The sequence below is a fragment of the Nilaparvata lugens genome, chromosome 3 (genome assembly GCF_014356525.2).
Source record: "Nilaparvata lugens isolate BPH chromosome 3, ASM1435652v1, whole genome shotgun sequence".
NCBI lineage: Eukaryota > Metazoa > Arthropoda > Insecta > Hemiptera > Delphacidae > Nilaparvata > Nilaparvata lugens.
In genome coordinates, this window is record NC_052506.1 from 58,509,474 (window position 1) to 58,536,780 (window position 27,307).

Consider the following 27,307-nt stretch of genomic DNA (forward strand, 5'->3'; position numbering starts at 1 on the left):
TATAGTCCGCCACGGATTTGAGAATCTACTGTAATTGATTGCCAGGTTGATTTCACTAGACTAATTTAATATTACTGTAACTAGCCTATTTTAGTAGAACCAACAAACAAAATTTGCTGTTTCTAGCTCAATCAGCTTCTACTACAAATTCGATTCGATTTGTTTCGTTGTGCCGGAAATGCCAATAAACTAGACCCATGGTGCTACGCCTCAATGCGTAGGAGAAACTATCTATATAACCCTGACAAAGGGAGATGAGTAGCCTATCTTACTATAGGCCTACTAGCGATGCAGTCAATCTGGATGAACTACAAACTTCAACAATCATTCCCCAAGCATTGATTTGACTATGAGAAAAATCAGGATAACACAATGTGTTTACAATGTTTCTCGTTTTTGAGTGAGTCTCCAAGCAAGGGAATTTATGGAAAATTTCGATTCTCATAGAGAAGTACAAGTTACTTGACTAGAAGAGCAATTCGGACTAGAAAATGTTTTTCTTTTAATCTTTAATTGCTTAGCTTAAGACTTTTATGAAAAAAATGACTGGACTAACTTGTGCTATCAATTAATTTACTGAAAAATGGTCCTCGTTCCACCGGGAGAACCATTAGCACGGTGCTCATCTAAATCTAAGAGAAAAGGTAGCTTGCATTCCAGAACCAGGCTAACACTACTTTATCCAGAAAATCCTATAAAATAATTGTATAAATTATACTTTCTCAGTCTAGACTCCAAAAACCCTCTTTTCAATCACGTTTTATAGAATAGGTAAATTAGTGGATATAAGTGATTGTGTGGCAGACTAGAGTTCCCGGGTTCAAACCCAGTTATCACCAAAAGTTGATAAGTAAAATTACTCCCGTGTTAACGGATGGGCAAGGTCAACTGTTGGTCCCGGCTGAAGTATGATAGTAGTAATGCGCATTGATGGCTTAAATTATATTATTCAGGCCAGGTGGGACCTTCCCGCGAGAAGCTTCCAGTTTCTGATGTACGTAGCTATATTATAATAATATGCTTATTCAAAATATCATATGTAGCACCATCATACGATGATAACAATAAACGATTCTGTATCTCTAACGATATAAGAGCATGACTATTTCAAAGTTAAAACTTTACCTCATTAACCTACCTTTTTACTTTTAAAACATTTTAGATTCTGAACAGATACGTGTGATTTGATATTGTAATAATACGTATACCTTGTACAAAACTGTACCCCTAAAAACCCTAAAGGAAAGAGCTCAAACTAGCAAAATTAAAGGGGGTGTTGTACTACGATAATCATATCCCTGATAGCCTACTACGATAATGAGAAAATATTCCTCATAAGATATAGGATAGGACCTAAGTTAGTTAATGTTTATTGAAGTGATAACACCTTTCAGAGAATCACTTGAAAAAGGATAATTCAGAAAGACCAAACACAAACTGAAAAGCAATCATAATGAACATGCATCCAATGAGTTTTGTGGATTGAAGTTGATAGGGATAGAAACCACCCCATCATAAGACCCACCCTCTAGACAGGATGCTACCCTCAACGATCACAACTATTGTTTATTTCCTAATCAAATATTTGAAAATCTAATATTATAACTGGAAGATATTTAATAAAGTACAATAAATTGCATAAAGGTGTTAATTGAGGTTTATTATTATTTACGGCAAGCATAGATAAGTGCAGATGTATAGCAACGAAATTATGCATACCTCATTTTTAGTACACCCGCAAATTTCTTTCAGGTTTGATACACTCAAAAATGAAAGCACATCGTCCACTTAGGAAAAATTCCGATAGATTCTTTCACTACAACATTATGAAGCTAACATTATCTTCCACCCCGCAATATCATCACCACACAGATTCCAACGCCATTTTAGCAACTAGACGTCAAACGATGATTTCCAGTTTAGCCAACATGATAAAAATAAAGTATTGTACATAATAAAATCTGAAGCAGTATTACCAGTAAAAAACAATTCTTTACAAAAATAATCAAAACACTTTATGCACGATTTGGACTAATGACAATCAAAAACTGAAGACTATTTCAAATAAATGGATATAAAGTGGATTACAGTTGAAAAAGAAATAATAATCTATATGGACCAAGTCGACCACGAATGTTTGGAAAATTGAAATTGCCTGATTTGAGAGTAGATGATTATTCAGTTCTCTGTAAATTTCTGGTATCTGGGGCCCGTTTCACAAAGGTACAAGTAGGTTACAAGTCTTGTTGACAACCATGGTTTTGGAGAACAGCTGATTACTAGCGTTTCACAAAAGCAGAATTGTAAAATTGTAGTTACAATGAATTTCTACAAGTTTACAAGTGATTTGCTTGTTACGAACAAGTGTTTCACAAAGATTTTCATTGTATCCAACAATTCTTGTCGAAATTACAAGTGCGTTGAGTGTGAAAAGCTACAAAGTAGTATAGTGAGGTCCACGTTATAATGGCAGTGAAGAAAGATAGGAGAAAAACGTTGCCAATTCTCTCCATTTTGCCACTGACTGTACATAGCTGTTACTTAATTCATCCCATTAAATTTAATCCAATAATAATAATCATCACCTCGATAAAATAATCAATTTAGTGTCAAATTGATCAAGAAAATATATTTTTTTAATTTTATTAAAAATTTGCTCTCATAACTAAGATCAGATTTTTATTTTCATACAAACCTGAAATGGCGGCTAATTTAAAAAGCTGTGATACACTGATCTGAATTTCAAAACAACAGAAATTAAGTTATTTGGTAGGTATTCTATTCCAAATTATTTTTAAATTAATAGAAAAATAGAAATCCTATTGAAAAATAAGTAGTTTCAATGGATTAATTCTGAAATAACTTCTCAATATTATTTATACCGGTACGAGTAGGTCTAACCTATATGGGTAGGCTAACTGAAGCATGGATGAAGTCTAGGATCTTAGTTATCAACTTTTAAAATGTAATTTCAAGTATTTTAATTTGTGTTTCTCATACGGTAATGTTTAAAAATTATTTCATCGTTTCAAAAATACATTTAAAATCAATTATACGACTTGTGTACTCAAGTATTTTGATAGAATGAAGAAAAAAAATGGCGGCTGAGAATTTTTTGTTTAGTTTTGTACATTCACTGTCAAAAGTAAATATAAAATATTCTGGCAAATAGACAACATTGCAAAGCGAGATAGAGATAGTGCTATCTGTTTTGTTGTATGATAGAAAAGGACAGCAACAGTATTGTCAATCGTACACTGCCATTATAATGTGGACCTCACTATAGGAAAATACAATATAGTGAGGTCCACCTTATAATGGCAGGAAGAAAGATAGGAGAAAAACGTTGCCAAGTCTCTCCATTTTGCCACTGAGTGTACACAGCTGTTACTCCATTCATCTCATTGAACTTGATCTGTAATAATTATAATTCCCTTAATAAAATAATCAATTTATTGTCAAATTAATCAAGAAAATATATTTTTTCATGATTTGTTTCAAAATTTCGCTTCTATAACTGAGATCAGATTTTTATTTTTATACAATCCGGAAATGGTGGCTAATTTAAAAAGCTGTGATACACCAATCTGAATTTCAAAACAACAGAAATGAAGTTTATTTATTCATATGCAAATACAATTCAGGTAAAAACAACAGGCATTTGCCCAAAACTGTTTCAAACCTTAATTTAGAATGCACCGTCTAAAGGTTATGCTACTTACGTAACTTAAATGATAATATTATTCGTACACAATTTTGAGTCCAAGTTATTTGGTATGTATTCTATTCCAATTTCTTTAAAAAAATTATAGAAAAATAGAAATCCTATTCAAAATAAGTAATTTAATTGAAAATAATTCTGGAATAACCTTTTAATTATTATTCATACAGGTATGAGTAGGACTAACCTAAATGTGTAGGCTAACTGAAGCATGGATAAAGATAGTCTAGGATGGTTAGTTACCAACTTTTAAATTGTCATTTTAGGTATTTTAATGTGTTTCTCATACGATAATGTCTAAAAATAAATTAATTGTTTCAAAAATACATTTTAAATCAATTATACAAAGTTTTTGATAGAATGAAGAAGAAAAATGGCGGCTGAGAATTGTTAATCTACTTTTGTACAGTCACTGTAGAAAGTAAAAATGAAATATTCTGGCAAACTGACAATATTGCAAAGCTAGAGAGAGATCTCACTATCTGTTTTGTTGTATGATAGAAAAGGACAGCAACAGTATTGTCAATTATTGTACACTTCCATTATAACGTGGACCTCACTATAGTCACAACGTGTTTCAATGACACTTTTTGAATTTGGTTTCCGTCGCATGCATGATCTGACGTGCACTTGCACATGTATGCATTCACACACTCCACTTCAGAATTTCTGATCTGTAATTTTGTTATTGTGGTTGATAAATCACCTACTGGAGCTACAGTTTTGCCACAATGGTTGAGTTCAAAGCCACTGATCAATTCCATCAGGTTTTTTTTTCGCAGTGGCTACAGTTAAGGTAAACATAGCTCCAGTTCACGTTCCGGTAAAGTTATGACTTCATTTGTGCATGCGCCAACAAACTTCTTTTGTCTTAGCACTCATTACCGGATCTTACCTTGTCTAAATGCAGCATTGTAATGCTCATAATATATTATAATAAAATTATATCCATATATGTATTACAATGCTGTATTTAGAAAAGGTGAGCTAAGTGCGTATATATGTGAATGTATGGTGTAGCTTATCTGAATAGAGCATAATTATATTAGAGCAGCTGAAAATTGAACACCAATTGAAACTGAAAGTATCACTTCTGAAGTTTCCTAATCTATCTTTCGGGGTTTTGGATACAGATTCCTCTATGCCCCCCTCCAACACAACAAAAAAAAAATTGGGAGTTCAGGTAATAAATGGCTTAGGTCTATAATGATTTGTTTAAAGGCTTTTCGCATACCTATCTTTTCCCCTAAACTTACTTTTTTTTGGTTGATGTTACTTGGAATTACTTTTCATTACACCACCATGAGTACATATTTATACTTCAATTCATAATATACAAGCTCATCCTTAATTTTTTTTTTCTTTTTCATCACTATATTTTTTACAAGGTAAGCTCCGGTATGAGTGCTGTGACAAATAAAGTTTGTTGGAACATGCGTAAACGAGGTCATAACTTTACCGGAACGCGAACTGGAGCTACGGTTACCGTAACTGTAGCCACTGCGCTTTTTTTTACTTTCAGTAAAAAACCTGATAACAGATGAACCACAGAATGGAAAGTCTGCTAGTATCCTGACGCTATAATCCGCCATCTTGAAAGAAAGTGTAGCATTGTAATGCAGCAGTAGTTTTAATTTCTAACAAGATGATGCAGTCATGTGTCCTGGTCTTGGTGCACTCAAATCTTGCTATCTTGGTTAGATTGATACCTTCCATTTTGTGTGTTTTCTGTGGCTGAACGGTTGCTCATGAGTCATGACTGACAGATGTTTCCCCTGGTGATCATATTTTGTATACATAACTAGAACATAACCTATTTCATTGTAATAAATTAAAATGGAAAACCATCAGGTGATTGGAGTAGTTTTGAATGCATTGTAAAATATTTTAAATGTTATTGAATTTATGTAATCATGCAAGTCTCTGCTCCCAAATACATTATAATGGAGTCCATTATTTGCCAACAACCCTCATATTTAGCCATGTCTGTTTACGTTCAGCTACTCTATTTACATTCTTTTCCATCAGTGGAAAAGTATGATTAGCTGATCAGAGAATGAACCGGATATGACATTTTTTTTTCTTATTAGTTAGACCAAAGACCTTGAAGAGGTATAAACGCACCATTCCTATGCCTTCCCAATGCTAGCTCTTACTTGGAATCAAAGGTTCCATTGAGGTATTTCAGCGCGAGATATTATATAATATATTTTTTGTAATATTATAGATTACAAAAATCTTCAAGATCTTTAGTATGTAATAATCTTCCAGGCTGTCCCCTTAATGGCCTATTTCAATTCCAAAAAATCTAGTGCTTCATGTGAGTCTATGCATTGATCAATGACATAACAGTACTTCGTTCAGAGCCACGTTCACTCACCGATCTCTTCGTTCACTCACCGATCAATGGCTTTGAACTCAACCAATTTGGATCTCTCCTTTCTCATCAAAATTCCAAGTTCCTCTGAATGCATGTTACGTTCTTAGACAAGTTATAGCAAGGAGTTATAGAAGAATAGACACGCTGGGAAGTCTAGCCTCTGAAAACTTTTTGTATAGATTGTGGCTATTTCAGATTCATGGTGTTTTTAGGTTATTTCTAACTACGGGCAAAAACTATATCGGTTGAGAGGTTAAGTTCAAGTTATAAATTTACCATATAACATTATTATTGCAAGTAAATTGCATTTACTGCAGATTCATTTTACGAATGTAAATAATAGTTTCTTAAGTAGAAAAGTGTAATATATGTTGCAAGCTGCTATGGAAAACAATGTAATTTAAACACCACAAACACTTACACAACAAACTGTACAAAAAAGTTTTCTATAATTTCTATACGATGCGTGACGTCACCACCACAGGGACGTCACAATAGAGCAATATGGCAGTAGATGTTGGCTTCATCAACTTGAATATACAATTAGGCTTGTCTATTCTATAACTGGTTGCGTTCAAATTCCATTTTCCGTGTTTTTCTTGTTCTGCTATCTGCTTTTTGTCTTGTTGATGTATTTTGAAGGTTAAAAATTGTTTTATGAATTTATTCATACTTCCTATGTATTTCTTTCTGCGGTGAAATTTTGTAAGAGTGTGAAATACTGTAAATTTAAAAAAAGGGTGTTCCATGTCTTTGAAGAAAATTTTACGTTCTATTATTATTGGCGTTCCAGTTGGTGTTACTATAATAGATGTGTTTGGTTATGTTGCTCGAGTGGATGGAATATCCATGCAGCCGTCGTTGAACCCAGATTCTGTTACTGATTATGTATTCCTAAATAGATGGGCTGTCAGATTCTATGAAGTTTCTCGGGGAGATGTTGTTTCTTTATTCTCCCCGAAGGATCCAGATCAAACTCTGATCAAGCGGATAGTTGGACTTGAAGGTGATATAATTAATACTTTAGGTTATAAAAAACCTTTTGTTAGAATACCAGAAGGACACTGTTGGGTAGAGGGCGATCATACAGGACACTCCTTGGACTCCAATTTATTTGGACCAGTTTCTCTTGCTCTTATTACAGCAAAAGCATCTGCTATTGTTTGGCCTCCAGAAAGATGGCAATATGTAGACTCAGAAGTACCCAATAACAGAAAACCAGTTAATATGAAGATTGAAATATAAACTAATTAACTTAGGTGTTTATTTATTATTTTAAAAATGCGGGCTGTATGTTTTGTTGAAAGAATAGAATTTGAATTCAGTGGTAATGTTTTTAAAAATGCTATCACTTTGGGTGATGTTGATAATGATGGTCATTCAGAGCTCATTATTGGTAGCTCAGACGGTGATATTCTGATTTTTAAAGGAGATAAGTGTTGGCAAAAATTGAGTGGTTTGGGAATGGTCTCAGCTATCGGTGTCGGAGATGTAATGAATTGTGGAAGTAATGCTCTCATAGTAATCTGTGGAGACGGATGGTGTCACATATACCTTTCATTGCAGCCGAAAACAGAAGAACTGGAAGAAAGTAATGTTAGTGGTAAATTGCAGCGAATACATATCCAGCGAATTCCACCCAATACAAAGGTATGATGAATAATGATTGAATAACATTATAATATACATGTTATGTTAAGCTCCTTCAACTCACAAACTTTCTACAAAAAATTGTTTAATCTCCATTAATAGGTGTTCAGTTGTGAATGAATTTGTAGATTGATACGGGTTAGTATGGGGCCACAGGAGTGTACAAAAATATTTGGTTTAATCTATATTTCGAACATTTGAAGGGGTTTCCCATGTTTGTTGAATACTGTACTATATTGCTGTTAAATTTGCTTTACAACGTGGCACTATAGAAAAACATAAATCAATCAAAACGTTTGATTTCTGGCATGCTTCTAACTTTGACTGATGCTTCTAACTTTCAGATGATATTGTTGGGTGATATAGACAATGATGGCAAACAGGAGCTTGTGATGGGACTGACAGATCGCGTGGTGCGGTCCTATCGCTGGCACAGGAGTGTCAGTGGTGGAAAACTTGTTTGCCTCAACAAGTGGGAGTGTGCCAGGCAAATAGGTTCGCTTACTCTCAATCACGGGCCGCAAGCTGTTCCGTACCTTTTAATCTCTCAACCTGGTGGCACATACATGCGAATTCGAACTGAGGCACTGAACAACGATGAGAATAACAAGTACGTGATATTATCAGAATTCATTGTTCTTATTACAACTGAAAGACAAATTTTGTCTCACAGAAGCCGCCTGAATAACATTAAGGATCTAAACTTCATTTGAGAGGATCATGCATAAAATTTAATTATAATAACATTCTGGATGCTAATCATTCGGTTAGAGCTACTCTACCGTAAAATGTATTGGAAATAAACATATATTATTTTTAATTATATAAGCTTAAAAAATTTAAAGTACAATTCTGTGATCATTGACAAAAATTGAATACATAATCATGTTTTTCTAAATTAATGCATCCCGTCACATAGATTCTAGCCTTTAGTGGGAGGCTGCTCGATAGTTCGATAAAAATAATTTAAGTATGTTCACATCACTGTTTTTAATAAAAATGCTCAATAATTTCAATCGATAACTTTCCAACATGGAAATTTAAGTAAATCCATTAGTGGGTTCTCAAAAAATTTAATCTTGAGAGTATATGGCAACCAACGGAGTATTTAACTACCACCCCACAAAGCGCGAAACGAATAAGAATCACATTTTGAAATTAAGAATAATGAAACAATTCTGAAAAATTTACATTATTATATAGTTGAGATAAAAATATATAGGCTTAATAAACTCTATAAAAAATCTAGTTACTAATAACTAGGTAAAATAAATTTTGCTACTACACATTGGCTCTACGGCCCTTGAAGAGCCTTCGCCTACTCCACAAGCCTTTTCCATGAATCTATGTCCTGTGCATATGAAATACATTTTATTAGTAACATGGAAATACTTCTTTCACTTTCCTTGCCCTATTACCATACGTAAGGAAAGTATTGCTTTACAAAAAAATTAAGGTATCTCAATTTCTAAATTTCTATACGTTTCAAGGTCCCCTGAGTCCAAAAGATTGATTTTTGGGTATTGGTCTGTATGTGTGTGTGTGAATGAGTGTATTTGCGTCTGTGTACACGATATCTCATCTCCCAATTAACGGAATGACTTGAAATTCGGAACTTAAGGTCCTTACAATATAAGGATCAGACAAGAACAATTTCGATCAAATGTAATTCAAGATGGCGGCTGAAATGGCGAAAATGTTGTCAAAAACAGGGGTTTTCGCGGTTTTCTTTAAAACGGCTCCAACGATTTTGATCAAATTTATACCTAGAATAGTCATTGATTTTCAATTATCAGGCTTCAGATACAATTTAAACAAAAAATTTCGAGTGGAAAAGATTTAGCATGAGAATCTTTACAAATAATGTTTAATAACATTTTCACCTGAAATTGAAAATAAGCTCGAAATTCGTGAAAATGTGATCATCCAATTGCAAACTGTTGGCAACTGTTGATTCTATTAAATGATTCACTATGAAGAGATAGCAGACCTCGTGTGTCTCCAGCGTTATTGTCCTGTCACCAGCTGGCTCAGATCTTGTTTATAAGTAGACTTGAGATGCGCGTGGACACTAGCGTCATGTGATAACAGCAAGGAAAGTTGTGTGAGTGCGCTACACCAGATTTTTTAGATAAAATTTGTAATACTACAATACAAAGGAGATATATACTAGTCATACTAGGTACATACAGTGGCGTAGCCAGAAAAAAATTCGGGGGGATCATAACATTGGAGTAGAGAGCACTTAAACTTCGAGGGAGACACCGGGGGTTGTGGGGGGTTTGGAATACCCCTCACCCACGGGGGGCTGGCCCTCCCCCGGAAAATTTTGAAAATATACCTTCAATTTGGTGTGATTTTACGCAATTCCCACGTGAAAACAAACATTCCATTCAAGATTTTTTGGTGATCAGTAGGCCACTTATTATTTCTATTTTCCCTTTAAAATGTTATAGACCTATTGGTTTTTGATAAATATAATGGAATGCAGTAGAATTTCATTTGTCATTTTATTGTTTAAAAAAATAGTGATTTTATAGAAGGCCTACTCATTATTCTGATAACAAGCTAGAATGCTTAAAATTTGGCTCCAATAAAGCACTATTTCAACCGACTTTATAGGCTTGGTTTTAACTTGATTATCAATTTTTTCCAAATTTAATTTATTTTTACTCGAGTATTCAAACTCACATTGTTTTTTTTGTGGGGGGGGGGGTAAAACATTTTTTTCAATTGACCGAGCGAAGTGATGTCTAAGATTCAAGTCGACGGTTTTTTTGCATTTCTCTTTATATTTTAATAGCATGCAATAGCGCATGCAATTAATATATCAATGTAGCTTGTTAAAAAATCAGCTGCTGTGTGGACAATTAATTGCATGCCTCATTGAATGCAATTTTTATGCACTATTGAATGAACTATTGATTGCATGCGATAACGCATGCAATTAATAACTAAAATAACATAGTATTGTCTCTGGACCTTTCTCTGTTTTGACCTCGGGCTAACCTGTTGCCAGTATGTCTTGAAGGAGATTAGCTTTTGATGTTAGCATTTTTGATACACCAACCCCAACAGCCATTAGCCGTTTTCACACCGATATCTCGCCGACACGACATACAGACAGGATTTACTCTGATGGACAGTATAAGAGGAGGCTGTGGTTTATAACTGCGCGACGTCTACTATTCTCAGAATTACTAGTATTAGAGGGATGTGTCCCTCCTGTCCATGGTAGCAACTATGCCCTTTCATAATAACTGTGTAGTTTTCGGGGGTACTCTCTAGGAGAAGCTGCTGGAGCTTTGTTTAAGGATATGCATGAAACTAGGGGTATTCACAATGTTGGAGTTAGCTGGCTAAGTCGAACTATCCGCTAACTCCTGCTATTTGCTAAGTCTGTGTTAACTCAATGCTATAGTAGTACGTTAGAAAAAAAATAGCATACGAGATAGCAGATAGCGCAGGATTGAGTCCGCTAACTCCAGCTATCTCTGTTAAAACGGCGGCCATATTTGTTTTCCTCATATTTGGTAGCAAAAGTGAGGTTATGAACTTTGAGTTACACAAATTATCCGCTTGGAACGCTATTGCAGTTAGCTTATAGCAAGGTCTATAAATACAGGTCATGACACTCGTGTTCCTTATGAAGCGGCCATTATGTGGGGTCTTTATAGGCGGTACATTTGAAATTCCAAATCTGCTCATAACAAACTCATGCATAATGTTTTTTAAAAACAATATTCTGGTTCAGATAATATGTAAATTCAGGATTTTGATTTTTTAATAATGAAATTTAAATAATAAATGGTTCAATAATTCATTTTTTTATTATTAAAAATTGTTCCTATTCTTGTAACTTGTTATGATTTATAAGGCATAGGGACAAAAGGCTAACCTCGAAAACAGTTTTTAAAGTTCCCAATCACTTAAAAATAAAAATCAACAATTCAGTTCCTAGTTGGGATCTAAATATTATTATTCTGTCGGAAGAATTTTTTTACAATTCAAAGCCAAGCAATATTCCTTGAACAAAATAACACATCATGTTGTTCAATCTACAAATTTAAAAATTGGTGTACTAGGACCCCATCAAATGGTGATTTTGTAATGCATCACGGGATTGTGTCATGACCTGTATTTATAGACCTTGGCTTATAGCAAAGTTATACAGGTTCCTTGTGAAGCAGCCATTCTATGGGGTCTTTATGGCGGTACATTCGAAAATCGAATCCAATTCAAAAATTTGAATCTTTTAAAAATTGTTCTTATTCTTGTAACTTGAGGATTATGATTCATAAGGCATTGGGACAAGACAGAAATATGCGAGGCCAACTTCAAAAAGAGTTTCAAGTTCCCGATCAATAAAATCTAAAAATCAACAATTCAGTTCCTAGTTGGAATCTAAATATTATTATTATTCTGTCAGAACAATTTATTTTACAATTCAAAGCCAAGCAATATCCCTTGAACAATATAACAAAATAACACATCATGTTGTTCAATCTATAATGATAGCAGCTGATAAATTGGTGAACTAGAACCCCATAAAATGGTGATTTTGTCATTGAGGCAAAAATAGGGCAATAAGGCATTTTGACTTAAGCCAAGGTCTACAAATACCTTGTATTATATCTATTTATACCTTGCATAAATACAAGGTATTTATTGATGAAGTTTTAAAGAATAAAGAGTTGAGGGAAACTCACAAAGAAAACGATTTTACATACCGACTGCGTTTTAATCACCATGACAGTGCTGCCACCATAGTTGTTCAAACACATAAATAATTTTGACATTACAATAGAAATAATACAAAATATAGTTTTACATGAATTATTATATTCCAACACTCCTCATTAATGTCAAAATGTTTTAACAAAAAATCAGTTTACATCTAAATTGTTATTTCTTAAATGATAATAAAGATTTCAATCAGAATTACTTGTTGGAAAGTCATCACTTGTATTACTTGTTTTACATAGTCACCGACATATCTTTAAACTTCGAAAATTTGTTACTCAATAATAGTTTAGTAAATATGTCAGCTAGCTGTTTTTCTGAACAACAATATTTTATTTCAAACATGCCATTATGAAATTGTTCGCTTACAAAATGGTATCTGACATCAATGTGTTTACTTTTCCTGTTCATTCGACCTTTTTAATTAGCTTGATAGCACTTTGATTGTCCACATTAAGTACTGTATTTATAGTTTTGTTAGTCAATTCTGAAAGAATGTCTTCAAATATTTTAATTCTTTACAACACTCTGCAGCAGAAATATACTCAGCTTCTGCTGTGGATAAGGCAATAATTGGTTGCTTTCTAGAGCTCCAAATAATTGGTGCTCCTCCCAATAATATAACATACCCACTTGTGCTTTTTCTATCATTTAGATCACCAGCATAATCTGAATCACAATATGCTTCAACTTTCAATACATTTGACTTTTTGCAATAAGTACAAAATTTTTGTTTGGACATGTTATTTGGGCAGTTATTACGAATGTGTCCATATTCATTACAGGAGTAGCATTTTATTGTCTTACTATTGGAAGCAGAAGCCTTGATCTTACCTCGTTCTTGTCTTAATGTTTTAAACGCCAGAGATTCGCTCTCACCTGACCATTTAATTTCTTCTTGGAGAAGTCTAGCCTTTAGATTATCCAAAGTCTTTTCCGTGTTTACTGTAGAATCCCACGCACTTGAAAAATGTTTATACTGTTCTGGGAGTACACTCAGTATTTTAGTAATCACCATTGTTTCATCGATTTTCTGGTCAAGTCTGTTCAATTTGTATGCGATGTTTTGAATGTATGTTAGGTTACCCATCATGTCTTTATCTGTAGAGAACTTGAATGTATAAAAGTCTTGAAGAAGAGCACATTTTTGTTGAGTTGTGTCACGTTTAAATAAATTTTTCAATGTGTCATACATTTCCTTGGCACTATTACACGATATAATATGTATTTTTACATCATTGTCCAGCGTCATCAAGATGTAATGTTGAGCTTTTGTCTCTTTGTTTTTGAAAATCTTAATCTTATCAGCACTTTCACCCTGTTAATCTGAAGTTTCAGTTCCATCTACCACATCCATCAGATCTTTAGCTTTAAGTAATATTTTAATTTCAAATTCCCACATAGTGAATGAATCTGAATCCTTCAGCTTATGCACATAATTTTCCCCGTCCATCGTCGCCATTTTGAGGTTACCTTGTACTATTATTTTAAGAGAAAAACCAATAATCACTTTTCATGTTTTACTTGTTTTAAGATTAAACTTTTTACTTGTTTTTACGTTTTTGGCCATTATCTGGGCCCATAACCTGATAAAGTTTTAGTTTTACTTTTAAAGAATAAAGAGTTGACAAGGGAAACTCACAAAGAAAACGATTTTACATACCGAGGTTACCTTGTACTATTAAGAGAAAAACCAATAATCACTTTTCATGTTTTACTTGTTTTAAGATTAAACTTTTTACTTGTTTTTACGTTTTTGGCCATTATCTGGGCCCATAACCTGATAAAGTTTTAGTTTTACTTTTAAAGAATAAAGAGTTGTCACCATGACAGTGCTGCCACCATAGTTGTTCAAACACATAAATAATTTTGACTTTACAATAGAAATAATACAATAGTTTTACATGAATTATTATATTCCAACATTTATAGACCTTTGTTTATAGTAGTTGGTTTCTGATGGGGCGATCACAATCAAGAGTTATCAAATAGCACTTTAGCTGGCTAAAACAACATTGTGAATACCCCTACTGAATAAACTATAATCAACTAGAGCAATATAAGCTATATTGAATTTCTTTATAATAATAGATGGTAAAAGTGATCTAACTTTGAAGTGCTATCTGTAGTTTCTCTATCCCCTGCTATCTACTCCCTACGCACTAGACCACTCGTTACTGTCTATAAGAAAATAGCTCATTATTATTATCATTGCTATTGCAGTGCTATTCTCTCATCCCTTATATATTTGTCGATTTACATAGTACAATAATAACGAAAATATGATATTAGATGCTATTTTTTTGAAGCTGATCCAGCCACAAAAAAATCAGGTTCCACATAATGGTGGGGGTTACATCCCCCCCTTGATACGCCACTTGGCACATATTAGTCATAATCAATAATGCTATCAGCCTCATCATTGTATGACTCATTATTTCCATAAGTATTGAAAACTGAAAAAAAATCAGTTATCAAAATAATTCTTTCAAAATCACATTTAGCGTCAACATTTCTGATAATTTTTTACTTTTCATATCAATAATAACATTATTTTGAATTTTTGACCGAGCGAAGTGTCTAGGATTCAACCCGACGGTTTTGCATTTCTATTTATGTTTATATGTTTTTATGTTCGGCGAACATATATAATTACGGCAAAACGCGGTAATAGATTTCCATGAAATTTGACAGGTATGTATGTTCCTTTAATTGCGCGTCGACGTTATACAAGGTTTTTGGAAATTTTGCATTTAAAGGAAAATATAAAAAAGGAGCTTCCTTCATACGCCAATATTAGAGTAAAAATCAGACTATATAATTATTATTCATCAAAAATCAGCTGTCGAGTGGATTATTAGTAGTTCTGTGAACAGTAGACCTCGCGCAGTTATGAACCACAGCCTCCTCTTATATTGTCCATCAGATAAATCCTGTCTGTATGTCAGCTTGTCAGTGAGATATCGGTGTGAAAACGGCTAATGGCTGTTGGGGGTGGTGTATCAAAAATACTAACATCAAAAGCTAAACTCCTTCAAGACATACTGGCAACAGGTTAGCCCGAGGTCAAAACAGAGAAAGGTCTAGAGACAATACCATGTTATTTTAGTTATTAATAGCATGCAATCAATAGTTCATTCAATAGTGCATAAAGATTGCATTCAATGAGGCATTGTAAGCCTCCACCAAAATATGTAAGGCAAAATATGGAAGCGGGAGAAGAAGCCTCCACCAAATATGTAAGCACGATGTGCCTACACTAAATATGTAAGGGAAAAAACTATGATAACAAGAAAAGAACAGAATAACTAGAACATTAATTAATGAATCTTTAACATATATACATTTGAACAAAACAAGACTATTTTGATTATAAGACAATATTTGATATGAATTAATGGGGAAAACACTCGCTTGCTGCTAATGAGGATTCAATGTTTGTGGTTATGAAAAATTTAAGAACAATGATTCAGTAGTCACCTACCTTTTTGAAATAGCTTCCCACTTTGGCATCCACTGGTATTTCGCGACTTTAGTATTTTAAAAAGAACAAATATTAACTGAACCAATGAATAGGCTCAGAACCCGTCTCCCTTAACAATACAATTATTTTCATACTGCCCGATCTGTGACAGAATAACTGTACTATTAAACGAACCGAAATCCAGCCCCTTCACTGGATCAGCCGGACTTAACTTTCAGTCCTATCGAACGAGCTCACACACTGACACACTGACCCACTCACTCCAAAAGTAAAATTTTGGGTATTAAATATAACTCAGTCAATGCCAAACATGAAAGCCATTTCAAGTACATATTTTTATCAGTCGCATAAGCGGCACGTTTGTTATTAAAAACAAAAGAGAAGCTACGTTAATTTTGACAACAAATGAAATAAACAATCTTTCTGTCGATGACAAAGATTGTTCAAAGACAAAAACACTGTTCATTAAACTTTTCTAATTTAAAACTCTAAAATCCTGATCAATATGAGATAAATATATGATTCATATATATGTCCCATATGACCAGGTGACAGCATGCAATTAATTGTCCACACATCAGCTGATTTTTCGCTAAGTTACTTTGAGATATTAAATTTTATGCGCTATTGCATGCAATTAATAATCCACTCGACAGCTGATTTATGATGAATAATTCTATAGTCTGATTTTTACGGTAATATTGGCGTTAGAAGGAGACTCCTTTTCCTTTTGAAATTCAAAAAGGAACATACCTGACAAATTTCATGAAAATCTATTGCCGCGTTTCACTGTGAATGCGAACATAACTATAAACATATAAACATATAGACAAATGCAAAACCATCGACTTGAATCTTAGACCTCACTTTGCTCGGTACTGAAAAACAGCTGTTGTGTGGGCTATTAATTGCATGCAGTGAGGCATGCAATTGATAACTTGAAGTAGCATAGTATTTTCTCTCGACTTTTCTCTGCTTTCAACTCGGTAAGCTTTTGATGATAGCATATAGCTGTTTACATCAAATTAGTAGCATTGTTACAACAACCCAAACTGCCATTAGTCGTTTATACACCGATATCTCGCCGACACGACAGTAAAGGATAGAATTTACTCTGATGGACAGTATCAGTATATCAGTATTATGAAGTATATGTTCATAACCTTTGTCTTTTTATAGATTTTTCAAAAGCTTTCGACACTATAGATAATAAAATTTTATTACAAAAGCTATCTAGTGTTGGTATAAGAGGACCTGTACTCAGGTTATTTGAAAGTTATCTGGAGAATAGAAAATTTGTTGGTAAAATTAGGAACTCGTATTTAGTCAAGAGAGGAATTCAAATGTGGGAGTGCCTCAAGGATCAGTCCTGGAACCTTTGCTGTTTTTTCTTTACACAAATGACTTACCTAGATATTTGATTCACTGTAAGATTTTTATGTTTGCAGATGATATTTTGTTGATTCCCTCTCATAAATCGTTAGATGTGGCTGAAACCCGGTTACAACATGATACCAATACTCTAGCTAAATGGTCTCTTAATAATTGTCTAAATATAAACGTTACCAAAACCAAGGTGCTACATATAACCTCATCCTACATGAAAAGAATTAGGGAACCCAAAATTAAGCACCATTTGCTGTGAATGTTTCCAACTGCAGGAGCAAGATATTTTCATATGTACAAGAGATTGTCAGTTTATATCGAATTGTATAAATTATAAGTATTTAGGAGTAACAGTTGACAGTCATTTTCGTTGGGATATCCATGTAAAAAATGTTTGTAATAGACTCAAACAGGTATTGGCCAAAATGTATTATATTAAAGATTTAATACCCAATAAAGTGAAGAGGATGATGTATATAGCCTTGGGAGAGTCTGTTATGAGATATGGATTGCAAGGTTGGGGATTTGCTAGCAATGTTTATCTTAGGAGAATATCTTCGGTACAGAGGAAGATTTTACGTTTGGTCAGCAATTCTCAGGGAGATATTTCATATGAGAACCTTTTGAATAGATGCAAGGTTTTGAATATAAAAGTTATATTTCTGTTTACTTTGATTTTAGAAAATTACTTCTGCAAAAAATATTTAGTTATGAAAGTTAATCTATATTATTTAAAGAATGTACCATTTACTTCGAATAATTTAGCCAGAAACACCTTAATCTACATTGTACCAAGAACTTTCAATGATTTACCCGATAATTGTGCTGAGTTTGTTAATATGCGCCTATTGAAAAGAAATTTAAAGATTTGGTTGAATAATTACACTTTAGATGTAACATAATGTAACTCATTATTAATGTATTGTATTGTTGTAATTCTTTCTGTTCTATTTTTTTTATGTAAGCTCAGGTTGACTATATTATAACTCTCTTTAGATTTTTGAGAGCTGAGCCAACAATTAATTAATTAATATCATGAGATAATTTTAACTGTTAAGTAAATTCTGTAAGTAAATTTAACAGTGTAATAAACTGATAAGTAAATTTAACAGCTGTTAAGTAAAAATAAAGTTCACTGATATATGTATATTATATTTGAATCTACATGTTTTCTATAATAGTACCTTGTCAAGCAGCCTCTTTGAGGTTCGCTTAAGGTAACTTATTTATTCAATAAACGTCTTTTCTATTCTATTCTATTCTATCAGAGGAGACTGTGGTTTATAACTGCGCGAGGTCTTCTGTTTACTACTAGTCATAGAGAAGTGGAAATCTTTAATCAGCATATTGTTCGGTGTTGTGCTTTTTTGCACCTGGATGGTAAATCCTGATGTAGCCGGCCAATAGGCCTATGCTCTTGTTATGAAAGTCTCCGGGTTGTGTGAAGCAGTGAAGGATGTCCCAGATTGGATGACGAAATACAACTTTACTCATAGGAAAATTGATAAGCCCAACCTTTCAATTCTCGCTGTAGCATTGGAAAGAGTAAATTGGAGTTATCCTGGCAGCAACGAACCTGAGGTGGCATTTGGCCAGTTTTTCAACAAATTTATCAGTGTTTTTGATTATTTTTCCCCATCAAGATCAAAACGGCCTTCTCTATGTATAGAAAGAAAGTGTTCAAAGAATAAGGCCAGTGTTCAAAATTCCTGGTATACAGCTTAGTTAGCCAAAATTGAAATTCTAGTATTATTGCTAACAATTTATACAGATCTGCTACGACTGAGGAACTGAAGACAAGTTATTACAGAACCTATCCCAGACTCAAAAAGATCTACCATCAGGAAGTATCTGACACCAAGAAATCCAACATTAAATGACTATAAGCCAACCATCAAACACTTGTTAAGCAGCATGTAATGTAATTAACAAATCCCAAAATGAACGACATCTTCTAAAAAAGAGTGCAAGTCCAAGGAGTCCCTTTTCAAAACACTGTAAGCTTATCAAGTGGAAGAGAATAACCCGAATGGATTAGGTCAAGATTTTGAAAGGCTTCAAGAACTCAACTAGTCCTGACATTTATGGCTTGTCTACAGCCTTGATAAAACCAGTGATCACTTCAATAGCGCTACCTTTAAGTGAACTGATAAATGACTGTCAGGGGCAGGGTGTTTTCCCAGACCTTTTCAAGATAGTGAGGACAGTGCCAATTTTTTTAAAAAGGTGACCAGAAGAACTGACCAACTACAAACTTGTATCACTCATACCACTTTCTGCAAGGATTTTAGAGTCAGTCATGTTCATTCAGCTTTCTGCCTATTTTGAGAAAAATTCCTTTTTCACAAAAATCAGTTTGGCTTTCACCGAGGGAAATCAACCACAGATGCTGTTCAACGCCTGGTTGAGACCATACTTCAGGCAATGAAATATTAGAATTTGATTGCTATGACTCTGTGATTTAACAAAAGCATTTGATTGTGTCTCCCATGATATACTGTTGGGGAAGCTTGCAAAATATGGTGTATGTGGAGTTGCCTTGAGAACAATGGAGAGTTACCTTTTGGATCGCAGACAAGTTGTGACAATTGATGGAGTCAAATCTCAAGCACTACAGATCAACGTCAGAGTTCCACAGGGTTCAATTCTTGGCCCTCTGCTTTTCCTCATATACAGGGTGGGTGAAAAGTCCGAAAACGGCTTAATATCTCATACACAAAGGTAATTTGACGGTGGGTGTGATTGGGGATCCTACTAAAATTGAAAATACTACCTACTTTACTATGACTTCAAAAATCTGGTCCGCCATCTTGGACCCGCCATATTGAATGCAACTTTGTTTTTTCAAATGGAAGGTGGTCATGCGATACATGATTTCGATACGGAATTTTAAGAAAAAACGAATGGCGGAAACCGCACGTATATCGATATCCCAAACCGTTCCGAAGATATACACATTATTAATCAGTACTATTCAAAGCAGAACGGCTTCGTATCTCATAAAAAAATGTGATTTCAAGGTAGGCGTGATTGGGGATCCTACTCAAATTAAAAATACTACTTTACTATTACTTCAAAAATCTGGTCCGCCATCTTGGATCCGCCATTTTCAATGCAACTTTATTTTCCTGAATAGGAAAGTGGTCATGCGATACATGATTTCGATACGGAATTCAGCCAATACTTACTCAGCATCTTGACACTCGTGAATGGTCGGATTCATACGCTGCAAGCAAGAAGCCAATTTCATGAGCACAACACCAGGAGGCGAAATGACATAAACCTACCTCACTCAAGACTGACTAAATCACATAGTAGCTATCCCATTCGCAAACTGAAGATATTCAATAGATCTTTCCAGTGTATTCATGCATTGAAAGCGTAATCATTTAGGAAAGTACTCTGAGATAAATTGCTTAGCCTTCCACTCTACACATTGGGTGATGAGGAGATCACAAGTTTTATCCACCTACTTGGCATGCCATCTTGATTAAGTGTAATTAGTGTGGAATTTTGTGTTTTTAATTTTTTGATGACAAAATCTTTCCAGTGCAAGTTGGTCATGGATTGATAATGCTGGAGTACACAGAGGTCCTTTAGAAGGTTTCTTTTCGAAACTGTACATAATTGATCTTTCTGAAATACAAGCAATCTTTTGTCAAAATTAATCTCAATATTCCGATTTTCAAAAATTCAAAAACCTGCATCTTCATTTTGTAATTATCATCTCCTTTCCACTGTACAATTTCATACACCGCTTTCCTTCCATTTAATTTGAATCACTTGTTACAAACTATGAGAACACAATAAAGTGGGATTTATTGATTTGTTTATTTTTGCAGAGAAGAAAAGTCGCCCTTTGCTAGTGTTGACTACCATCCTTTGTCTTCTAATAAGATGCGGAATCCGAACATTTCAAGTGAGATTTTTTGTGTTATAAATGTGTAATGATCTGTTATTGTCTGTGTAAATACTAAAGCAGTAATCGTACCTGTCTATTCCGGATATGTGGAGTGGTAACAATAATATCAAATGCATAGTGCCGATTGCACAACAGCCGGTTAAATTTTAATCGTGATTAATTCCACGAGAACTAATCAGAGAAGACGTATTATCAAAAATGTCTGCTCTGATTGCTTCTTGTGAAATTAATCACGATTAAAAGTGAAGGGACTTCACTTCCTGTTTGATTGACAAAGGGGGCCCAGCTCCCGAAAATTCTCGTTTAAATGTAAGTTTTTTTAATCTATCCGTGTCATGTGTATCCTGTTTAGATTTATATTATAAAACTTTAAAGTGTTTTCTGTTAAGTGCTATATATATATCCTGTCTCCTATATATATATATATCTATATATATATATATATATATATATATATATATATATATATATATATATATATATATATATATATATATATATATATATATATATACATATATATATATATAAATTAGAACAGGAGACACAAGACATAAATAGATTGAAAACACTTAAAAACTTACATTAGAAATAGGGGGAATTTTGTCTCCTTCCTCAACCGAGCAGACTGCAGTTTTAAATCCAACGGTCGTGTGACCACAGAGTACGCACGGAGAGTCAATTGTAGCAGCAGAGACCACAGATTACGCGGTGCAGACGGATTGAGAGAAAAAGGGTACAGATTCAGGGGACATTATGGGGTATTTAGGGGCCGGTTATCATTTAGTTCCAAGTTATTTTTCATTAGAACTCTTTCTCCAAACACAGACTTGTCTATGTGGGGAAAATTCATAAGTGTGTCATATTATTTATACATGTACTGATTTTGTAATGATTTTGTGAATAAAACTCAATTTGAATTTGAATTCTTTGAAGACTCCTCCAATGTACAAAAGGGCAAGAGGAAAGGAGGGAGGAAAACCCTAATTGCGTTGCTATGTGATACAGTACAGGCTTGTAACATTACATACTAAAAATCCCTAATAATATCCAATTTCATGTTAATTTTGTTTTGAGGTCAATGCAGGTAGACCACCGTTTGTTTGCTCTGAACAAGCTGGACGTGACTGGCGATGGCCGTGACGAGATTATAGCTTGCTCCTGGGACGGCCAAACCTATATAATCGATCAAAGCAAGCATAGTGTCAGCTTCCAATTGGAGGAGTCAGTGGCAGGATTCTGCGCCGGAATGTATTCAATATCAACTGCCACTTCTCCTGTCCCTTGTTTAATCTACACCACATTCAGCAATAAGGTGAGTAGCAGAAGAAGAATATATTTATTCAAATCAATTTCAATTCAATTTTTATTGCCAATTAGAATATTCAAAACATATTACAAACTCTTTATAATATAACATATCATATTATCATTAAAAATATAAATTTATTTATTTATGTTCTCTTCAAACTCTTAATAGTAATATACAGGATGATTATAAAAGGACTTTACAACTTTAAAATCACATAAATATTCATTGAATTCACTTACAGAATTAGAAAGGCGGCATTTTGTTGCAAAACACCTCAAGTTTAAGGTGTGGGAGTAATTTTGGTTTGATGTGACAGCCGTTGGATGCAACATACATCCGACCAATAAACGATTTCTTGCCACACTTGTACCAGCATTTCAGGCGTGACTTGTGCAACGGCAGCGATCTGATTGATATCCGATTTCGGAGGTCTTTTAGATTGTCTGAGATAGATTGTTTTAGAGGTCTAAAAAATCTCCGAAATCGGATAACAATCAGATCGCTGCGGTTGCACAAGTCACGCCTGAAATGCTGGTACGAATGTGGCAAGGAATCGATTATCGGTGCGATGTATGTTGCATCCAACGGCTGTCACATCGAACCAAAATTACTCCCACACCTTAAACTTGAAGTGTTTTGCAACAAAATGACGCCTTTCTCAATTCTGTGAGTAGATTCAATAAATATTTATGTGCTTTCAAAGTTGTAAAGTCCTTTTATAATCACTTTGTAGTGTATAGTGCCAAATTTATAATTTTTATTTCTATTTAGTCTGTCCATTTGTGAAATATGCCCTTCTGTTGATTAAGTAGTTTCTGATAGAGGTATTTAATTTTGTGCTGCATACTAGAGCATTATGTATTCATGTTTTCAAATCGATTAAGAGTCGGCTATATCATTTCTAGCATTCTGAATTAATCTATTCTTGAAAAATATTTATTTCAAAGGTGCAAATACCGTGTGTTTTCAAGTGAATATTGAAGTTTCAAGGCTTCCTAGTAATACGATATAAACACATATCTTTTTTTTGTGTAGTTGAGAAGTTGATATTGTGGTAATTATTCATATTGGATGAAAAAGACCAAGAAATTGTCAAAAAACCACAGATTTATTGATACTTAGAAAGACCGGTCCCGGTTATTACACCATTGTCCAAACCGAAACCGGTCTTCCTAAGTATCAATAAATCTGTGGTTTTTTACAATTTCTTGCTCTTTTTCATTCAAACACATATCTCTTGAAGAATGATAGGTCTGAAAATCTCTGAGGAGCAGTCAATCGGTCAACCCGAAAAGAAAGTTTCAAGGGCCAGACCATATTAAGCGTTGCCAGGCGTTTTTAGAGTCGACAGGAAAGGAAGCTCTTCGATTGGCTGATTGGGTTGTCGCCTAAAAAACGTTTGAAAAATCGTTTAATGTGATCTGGCCCTAAGAGTGCGCATTAGCTTACAGAACATCAAATCCCACAAGATGAATGTGAAAACACTAGAATGAGTTTTTTGAACTCATCACTCCACTTGAACTCCACTTGAAAATAATTCATTGGATCAAATATTTAACTTAGCAGGGCAATTTCTTCCAATTTCTTTTTTTTCAGGTTTTCAAACAATTTTAAAATTATATCAAAATGTTATAATTAGAATTATATTAATGCGCTATAATAGGCATTTTTATGAACTTTCAATTTTTTACTAACAATTTCTTCTCTAAATTCTTGAAGGTTGTACTCCGCTGAGTAAGTTGATGGAACTGATTATAAGGGGTGTATCTACAGTGATTCATGGTTGATATGGTGTATTTGCAGTTATCTACTTGATTAAATTCAGTTATGAACGTTCAAAACGAACTATGTCATCACTAGAGAATTCGCATTAAGAATGAATTTACAAAGCAAGAGGAGCTTTGTGCTGCAGATTCAGGCTGTTCCATTATACAGTACTTTCACTCTCAGACTGAACATTTTATAACCATTTTTACATTAAATGCTGGGTTGCACCGACCTTGACCAATTTGAATTGCATTGAATCAGTTGATCATGTCAACTAAGCATTGCGCTAATCCCGAATAAAAATTGATGGCTTGATAGAACTCAGCAGAAGAGATAATGTTATTATTTAAATTATTGATACACTGTTTTATATAATCTGTCATGAACCATCTAATTTGTGTACAATCTCGTTTGCAGGTATACATTTACCATAATGTGAAACTTGCTAGTCTGGCATCCAAAAGTCTAATGTTCAAAGTAGTGGAGCAGAAGGATACAATCAATGAAATATGCGCCCAAGATGTTGTTTCAGATAAGAAAAAACTTAAAGCTCTTATTGAGTGGTGCTTATACAATAAACACAGTTTGTAGGTTTGAAACTCAGATAGAATTATGGCATCCGTCTTATGTGCGAAATATGTGATCTGATCTATTTGTAAATTAGTTCTAATCAGAATTACAATAAAACTAGTAAAAATAAAATGTTGAATTAATAAAAGTTTATTGCATCTTCTTACTTACGTCGTCTTCTTCTTCTTCTCTGCCTTTTCCCACTGAGATGGGGTCGACGTTTCAGGTCAATCTCTTCCAGGAGTCTCGGTCGTGAGCTTCGTTTGGTGTTAGTCCCTTCTCTGCAAGATCTTGAGCGATTCAATTTTTTCATTTCTTCCTTGGTTTTCCCCTCTTCCAAGTGCCTTCGACATCTACTTACTTACTATAAACATTAATATATTTCTAAATTATAATTGTTTTATATTTGATGTGTTTTTCTTTTTTATAGCTTCGCTCATAGCATTGTAAGGGCGAGACCTCAAGTTCCTTATATTGTCTGTCATCTTGTTATTCATAAATTGGTTATTTAGTCAACAACTTAATTCATGAATTAGTAATTTGTTCATAATCGTAAATTTTTACTAAATTAAATCACATAGATTGCTCAATGAATGTAGATGAATCCTGTTCATTTTTCAATTTGGCGGCCAAAAAACAGTTTTCAGACGTGAGTTGTGCGATGGTCTTTTCAGGCCTGCCGCAAAGTAGAACCATGCTATTCCACGAAAAGCAACCCACGCCTTGGGATATTTTGTAAACCATTGCTAGGATTCTCTAGACATCTGTGTAATACATGCAATGAATAATCCACCTGTTAGCTGTTGATTATGAATAATTTTATAGCAATTGTTTACAAAACATCCCAGGCGTGGGTTGCTTTTCGTGGATTAGCTTGGATCTACTTTGCTACTTTACAACAAGACGAATAAGAATATTGATGATGGAAACAAACGAAAATATTTGAGATTACTGCGAATACATATACAGTGTGGAAAGTAAAATATTGTCCCCGAAAAATGTATGTTTCAAGTTTTGAAAAATACAAGATGGCGGTCATTATAGACAGAAATTTTTATGTAGCTTGTTATTCAGTTATTGTGAGAGATATCGGTTCGGTTTTACAAGTGTTAAAAGTTAACCAAACAATGATGACCGAGAGAATCATCTCATTTCGACCACTCTTTCCATTATTTATTCACCTTCAAAAACTTGAAACATACATTTTTTGGGGACAATATTTTACTTTCCACACTTTATATGTATTCGCAGTAATCTCAAATATTTTCGTCTGTTTCCATCATCAATATTCTTATTCGTCTTGTTGTAACGAAGAGATTGAGACCATTTGAAAGTCTCTATCTTGAAGCAGTCATGAAAAATCGATTTTATAGTTCTAGCTTGTTACCTCATGCATATGGAAAAACGCACCAGAAATCATACAGGGTTTTCTTTGGAGGGCGCTGGAGAACTCATTTTTTTACGTACAGCGCATGAAGATATATCGTTCTAAAGTTGAAAGAACGCTCTAAATTTCATAGATTCAAAATGTCTCTGTATCTCTCGCACAAAAGAAGTTATAATGGAATGAAATTTGAACAAATTCAGAAAAAAAAGTTTTTTGAGCTTTTGAAGGTTATAACTAAAACAATATGCGTTTTAGAGGAAAATTTTATAAAACAAAAATTGTAGAGGAAATTTTTTTAAATATTTTCGTCTAGAAAAACGGTTGAATATCTTGAACGGTTATTGAAATACAAGCGATATAGCAAAACCCTGTGGTCTGGCCAGAGAACTCGAATTGTAGTGCCAGAATGCCAGACTGTAGTTCTGCCAATAGCAGGCTTGTGTTTGCGCCAGCGCAGACCGTCCTGCTGCTTGGCATTGTGGATGTTTTTGTAAGTCTTCTCTGTCTTGTTTCGTCGGCCCGTTTTTTTGCAAGACCAAATTTGTGTTTGTCATGTAATTTTCGATCGGAAATTTCTTGTGAATTGTTTGAGTGTAGTGTGTGTGAATTATGAATATAACAGCATAAATAGTATTGAATTGAATTAATTTGAATTGGATTTGAATTTATAAAGAATCCAGTTTGAGCTTTGTTCGAAACACAGTGCATAACCTGCAAGTTGAACACAGAATCAACGAAAAGGCAGCCCGTAAGCAAGAACCTGTCTATTCCCAGATTTCGTCCCACCCTGAACCTGACCAAAACACCCAATAAAGGCTTCGAAGGGCAAGTAGTCAAGATTGGAATAAATTTGGTGAGTTTTTGCTCTTTTTTATTGTTCATTAATGCAGAGTTTAACTGTAAAAATAACCTGGCTCAAATTGAAGATTAAATTTTGCTCCTTGTTTGTATTTGATTATTTAAATAGTAAATTACAGTCCTCTGG

General features: G+C 34.0%; 3 protein-coding genes across 11 annotated transcripts in view; 2 read left to right on the top strand and 1 right to left on the bottom strand.

Moving 5' to 3' along the window:
- LOC111053962 (protein enabled) overlaps positions 1 to 1,925 on the bottom strand; it is an 84,456-nt gene extending 82,531 nt beyond the window's left edge. For 6 of the 9 annotated variants that reach the window (XM_039424147.1, XM_039424149.1, XM_039424146.1 and 3 more), the window contains exon 1: positions 1,720 to 1,923. In XM_039424147.1, the coding sequence (XP_039280081.1) occupies positions 1,720 to 1,724 (5 nt within the window). In that variant the 5' untranslated portion in view covers positions 1,725 to 1,923. Of the gene's footprint in view, positions 1 to 1,719 lie in introns of all 9 variants that reach the window. The other 3 variants (XM_039424155.1, XM_039424154.1, XM_039424150.1) reach the window with 2 other exon arrangements.
- A 4,885-nt stretch (positions 1,926 to 6,810) lies between these two features.
- Positions 6,811 to 7,381, top strand: LOC120350510 (mitochondrial inner membrane protease subunit 2). Its single transcript, XM_039424156.1, has one exon. The coding sequence runs from the start codon at positions 6,849 to 6,851 to the stop codon at positions 7,344 to 7,346; it is 498 nt and encodes a 165-aa protein (XP_039280090.1). The 5' UTR covers positions 6,811 to 6,848; the 3' UTR covers positions 7,347 to 7,381.
- Positions 7,348 to 25,101, top strand: LOC111053961 (KICSTOR complex protein ITFG2). The gene is made up of 5 exons (XM_039422848.1): positions 7,348 to 7,751; positions 8,096 to 8,361; positions 21,207 to 21,308; positions 22,307 to 22,601; positions 24,783 to 25,101. The coding sequence occupies exons 1-5, from the start codon at positions 7,383 to 7,385 to the stop codon at positions 24,954 to 24,956; spliced, it is 1,206 nt and encodes a 401-aa protein (XP_039278782.1). The 5' UTR covers positions 7,348 to 7,382; the 3' UTR covers positions 24,957 to 25,101.
- The last annotated feature ends 2,206 nt before the right edge of the window (positions 25,102 to 27,307 follow it).

Bases quoted from the DNA above. Each gene is read 5' to 3' on its own strand.
- LOC120350510 (XM_039424156.1), top strand. From the start codon at position 6,849: ATGTCTTTGAAGAAAATTTTACGTTCTATTATTATTGGCGTTCCAGTT.
- LOC111053961 (XM_039422848.1), top strand. From the start codon at position 7,383: ATGCGGGCTGTATGTTTTGTTGAAAGAATAGAATTTGAATTCAGTGGT. The intron at 8,362-21,206 runs GTACGTGATATT...TTATTTTTGCAG, and splicing joins AACAACGATGAGAATAACAA to AGAAGAAAAGTCGCCCTTTG. The intron at 22,602-24,782 runs GTGAGTAGCAGA...TCTCGTTTGCAG, and splicing joins ACACCACATTCAGCAATAAG to GTATACATTTACCATAATGT.